This window comes from Microchirus variegatus (assembly GCF_963457635.1).
Source record: "Microchirus variegatus genome assembly, chromosome: 10".
NCBI lineage: Eukaryota > Metazoa > Chordata > Actinopteri > Pleuronectiformes > Soleidae > Microchirus > Microchirus variegatus.
The window spans coordinates 125,001-130,000 of record NC_139811.1 but is presented as its reverse complement, the minus strand read 5'-3'; the positions used below and the strand labels follow the sequence as shown (position 1 = coordinate 130,000).

Sequence of the window (5,000 nt, the reverse complement as noted above, 5' to 3'; positions counted from 1 at the left end):
CTCATGTCTCTCTCATGTCTCATGTCTGTCTCATGTCTCTCATGTCTCTCATGTCTGTCTCATGTCTGTCTCATGTCTGTCTCATGTCTCTCATGTCTGTCTCATGTCTCTCATGTCTCATGTCTGTCTCATGTCTCTCATGTCTCATGTCTGTCTCATGTCTCTCATGTCTCTCATGTCTGTCTCATGTCTCTCATGTCTCTCATGTCTGTCTCATGTCTCTCATGTCTGTCTCATGTCTCTCATGTCTGTCTCATGTCTCTCATGTCTGTCTCATGTCTCTCATGTCTCTCATGTCTGTCTCATGTCTGTCTCATGTCTCTCATGTCTCTCATGTCTGTCTCATGTCTCTCATGTCTGTCTCATGTCTCTCATGTCTGTCTCATGTCTGTCTCATGTCTCTCTCATGTCTCTCATGTCTGTCTCATGTCTCTCATGTCTGTCTCATGTCTCTCATGTCTCTCATGTCTGTCTCATGTCTGTCTCATGTCTCTCATGTCTCTCATGTCTGTCTCATGTCTCTCATGTCTGTCTCATGTCTCTCATGTCTGTCTCATGTCTCTCATGTCTGTCTCATGTCTCTCTCATGTCTCTCATGTCTGTCTCATGTCTGTCTCATGTCTGTCTCATGTCTCTCTCATGTCTCTCATGTCTGTCTCATGTCTCTCATGTCTGTCTCATGTCTCTCATGTCTCTCATGTCTCTCATGTCTGTCTCATGTCTGTCTCATGTCTGTCTCATGTCTCTCTCATGTCTCTCATGTCTGTATCATGTCTCTCATGTCTGTCTCATGTCTCTCATGTCTGTCTCATGTCTGTCTCATGTCTCTCATGTCTGTCTCATGTCTGTCTCATGTCTCTCATGTCTGTCTCATGTCTCTCATGTCTCTCATGTCTGTCTCATGTCTCTCATGTCTCTCATGTCTGTCTCATGTCTCTCATGTCTGTCTCATGTCTCTCATGTCTGTCTCATGTCTGTCTCATGTCTCTCTCATGTCTCTCATGTCTGTCTCATGTCTCTCATGTCTGTCTCATGTCTCTCATGTCTGTCTCATGTCTCTCATGTCTCTCATGTCTGTCTCATGTCTGTCTCATGTCTCTCTCATGTCTCTCATGTCTGTATCATGTCTCTCATGTCTGTCTCATGTCTCTCATGTCTGTCTCATGTCTCTCACGTCTCTCATGTCTCTCATGTCTGTCTCATGTCTCTCATGTCTGTCTCATGTCTCTCATGTCTGTCTCATGTCTGTCTCATGTCTCTCATGTCTCTCTCATGTCTCTCATGTCTCATGTCTGTCTCATGTCTCTCATGTCTCTCATGTCTCTCATGTCTGTCTCATGTCTGTCTCATGTCTGTCTCATGTCTCTCATGTCTGTCTCATGTCTGTCTCATGTCTCTCATGTCTCATGTCTGTCTCATGTCTCTCATGTCTCATGTCTGTCTCATGTCTCTCATGTCTCTCATGTCTGTCTCATGTCTGTCTCATGTCTCTCATGTCTATCATGTCTGTCTCATGTCTCTCATGTCTGTCTCATGGTTTTTTCCCCTGCAGTAACCCTCCCCTCCTCTAGGAGGAGCCGTCGCGGTCGCTCACCTCCCACCACTCGTTCTGTCTCTTTGCGGCTCCGCTCAGGCCCCGCCTCCCAATGCCGCTTCACGCGATCTCTCTGCCTGCCTGCTGTCCAATCCTGTAAGCCACCAGAGAGCGCCTCTGCTGTTTAACTGGAGTACTGCAGTTCATCTATGGACACATTATGATGAGTCAGAGATTGTCTCTAAAGACAGATGATCACTCCTTTTCTTGAAATGGTTCTGACTCCGCCTCTCTCTGTCTGTCAGTGATGATCCCGCCTCCTCCCCCTTACCCCCCTCCTTGCACTCCTCATGCTCCGCCCTCCTCTTCTTCACCTCAGCTCTGCTTACCTGCTCGCCTCCAACACCTTGGTAAGAACAGGACTGTGGTTACCAGTTAGCTCGTAGTATTAGCAGTAGCTCGTAGTAGTAGCAGCAACACGTGAGTGTAAACTATTCTCACCGTACTACTTCATTTTAGGCTCAAAAACATGTCTGTAATGTCCGTTATTGACCATCAGAACAGCGATAATAAATATGAGGGGCAAAAAAAAAAGAAAAAAAGCGACTCTCTGGAACGTGTGTGTCGTCACTCACAGACGCTCAGGGTTTTGAACCTGCGCTCGTTATGTGTTCAGAGTGAAGTACAGTGATCCTGACTGGGTGAGATGCCGTCTTCATTTAGCGCTTGTGTTATGTCCCACACCCCCGTCCTAAACTTAAGCGCAACCTCGTTCGCGCTGCACGCACACACACACACACACACGCACACACACGCACACACACAAACACACACACACACACACACACACACACACACACACACACACACACACACACACACACACCCTGGAGCAGGATCACCTTTTCGTGCACAGCTTCTTTAACCTCCGTGGTCGTGAACTTTACGTGTTTGTGACACCGACATTTTTTAGTTTTCAATTTTTTGTCGAGGTGCGCGTGTCGATCGATTTGTCGGCAAAAAAGTCCCATCGCTAGCAGCTGTAGCTCGTAGTAGTAGTAGTACCTCGTAGTAGTAGTAGTACCTCGTAGTAGTAGCTGTCACTCACAGACCTATGTTATTTTGCTTTAGATCTGGAGATCCCGGCTCCTCCCCCTTCTTTTCTACTGGACACTGAAGGTGGCCTTGATGACATCATGTTGCCCCTCCCTCCACCACTGGGTTGTGACGACACAAACATGCATTTCCTGGAGAGAGGTGCCACTGCTAATGCTAATATAACCACTGCTAATGTTAATATAACTCCCGCTAATGCTAATATAACTATTGCTAATGTTACTGGTACTGCTTACAGTGCTAATGCTAAAATAACTACTGCTACTTTTAGTACTGCTCATCGTTATGACAACAGTCCCAGTGTAGAGCTCCACCTGGAGGCTCACGTCAGCATTGCAGGGTGTCTGCTGTGTATGTTTGGTCTAACTGCAGTTCCCTGTGTGTCCAGTGGTGGTGCTGTACAACTACGAGGCCTGTAAACCCGGTGACCTGTCCCTCACTGAAGGTGACATCGTCCACCTGACGCGTCGCCATGACGACGGCTGGTGTGAGGGTTTCCTGGACGGAAAACAGGGTTTCTTCCCCGAGAGCTACGTCACTGGACTGATGACATGAAGGTCAAAGGTCAAAGGTCAAAGGTCAAAGGTTAGCGACGACTGAGATGAAAGGAAACGTGTGCACATTCTTGACTTTATTTTCATTCACTTGTTTTAATCGTGACAATAAGATTCTTTTCTGTCACATTAACTGTGATGCTGTACTGCACCCTGCTGGCCATAGACGCAAACTACAGATTACAAAAAAGTCAAAAACATGTTTCAATTCTGTAGAATTAGGATTAAACATGTTATTAATCTGTGAGGACTCATGTTATTCTTATTTCTTTACATGTTACAGAATAACTGAAGATAAACCTGAAGTTAACCTGAATTCTAGACAAACGTTTAGGTTTAACTGTGGTAAGGACAAGGACAACAGATAATCTACAGCATCAAATGTGATTATAATAAATAAATAAATAAATAAATAAATAAATGAATAAATAATGAACAGTTAGTGTGTGTGTGGTGAACAGCGCCTCCTGTTGGCAGCAGCTGAAGGGTGAAGAATGGAGGAGACGAGCAGCTGTAACTGATCCAGGTGCAGTTTAGTTTCTCTGCTCAGGGTCTGCCACGACTCACTGCTGCCCCCCTGCAGTCACACACAGGTACTGCAGTCAGTACTACAATCAGTACACACAAATACTTCACTCCCACACGGGTACTGCAGTCAGTACACACAGTATTTTGGTCAGTATTACAGTCAGTAGTACAGAGTAGTAGTAGTAGTAGTACTCACAGTGCAGTACAGAATACGTCTTCCGAGCCTCTTGTAGTATTTTTTCAGTCGTGTGTCTGCTCGCTTCTGCATCGACACCTGAAATGAAAAGTGTGTTAAAGTACTTTAAATGTGTAACAGTACTCACACACAGGTGTGTAACAGTACTCACACAGGTGTGTAACAGTACTCACACACAGTACTCACACAGGTGTTGAGTCCATCGATCATCCTGTCCAGGTTGATCAGGAATCGTTGAGTCAGGTCTGTTTCCCAGGTAACAGAGGAGCTGTTGTCATGGTGATGGAGGTCAGAGATCAAAGAGAGAGAATCTCTGATGAAAAGCAGCTGAGACTTTACCTGGAGAGAGAGAGAGATGATGTCATCACCGTCTGGAGAGGATTCATTCATTCACTCACTCACTCACTCACTCACTCACTCACTCATTCATTACCTCTGAGTGTCGTACACATGAGTAAAGTTTGTATGGAAAAGAAACAGGAGCCTCATGATGAGTCAGCTGACCAGCCTGAAAACACACAATAGATTAGAGTTTTTCTACATTGGTTTGGCTCATTTCTTGAAACAGAAATGACATTCTCAAAACTCTGAGATGGTTCAGCCCAACAGTCTTTACAGTTCAACACAACAGTCTTACAGTTCAACACAACAGTCTTACAGTTCAATACAACAGTCTTACAGTTCAACACAACAGTCTTACAGTTCAACACAACAGTCTTTACAGTTCAACACAACAGTCTTACAGTTCAACACAACAGTCTTTACAGTTCAACACAACAGTCTTACAGTTCAACACAACAGTCTTACAGTTCAACACAACAGTCTTTACAGTTCAACACAACAGTCTTACAGTTCAACACAACAGTCTTACAGTTCAACACAACAGTCTTTACAGTTCAACACAACAGTCTTTACAGTTCAACACAACAGTCTTACAGTTCAACACAACAGTCTTACAGTTCAACACAACAGTCTTACAGTTCAACACAACAGTCTTACAGTTCAACACAACAAGATTCATCACAACATCATAGTTCACCTGCAGAAGCTCATAACTCTGCAAAAACTGTTC

General features: G+C 44.8%; 2 protein-coding genes across 2 annotated transcripts in view; one reads left to right on the top strand and one right to left on the bottom strand.

Moving 5' to 3' along the window:
• The window catches only part of abi3a (ABI family, member 3a), a gene marked incomplete at its 5' end in the record, with an annotated part of 7,524 nt that extends 4,147 nt beyond the window's left edge, over positions 1 to 3,377 (top strand). The window contains 4 exons of the mRNA XM_083896442.1: positions 1,553 to 1,690; positions 1,840 to 1,944; positions 2,666 to 2,791; positions 3,039 to 3,377. Of these exons, the coding sequence (XP_083752568.1) occupies positions 1,553 to 1,690; positions 1,840 to 1,944; positions 2,666 to 2,791; positions 3,039 to 3,205 (536 nt within the window). The 3' untranslated portion in view covers positions 3,206 to 3,377. The remainder of the gene's footprint in view (positions 1 to 1,552; positions 1,691 to 1,839; positions 1,945 to 2,665; positions 2,792 to 3,038) is intronic.
• A 266-nt stretch (positions 3,378 to 3,643) lies between these two features.
• LOC310933017 (interferon a3-like) overlaps positions 3,644 to 5,000 on the bottom strand; it is a gene marked incomplete at both ends in the record, with an annotated part of 1,753 nt that continues 396 nt past the window's right edge. The window contains 3 exons of the mRNA XM_083896440.1: positions 3,644 to 3,781; positions 3,929 to 4,006; positions 4,115 to 4,267. Of these exons, the coding sequence (XP_083752566.1) occupies positions 3,644 to 3,781; positions 3,929 to 4,006; positions 4,115 to 4,267 (369 nt within the window). The remainder of the gene's footprint in view (positions 3,782 to 3,928; positions 4,007 to 4,114; positions 4,268 to 5,000) is intronic.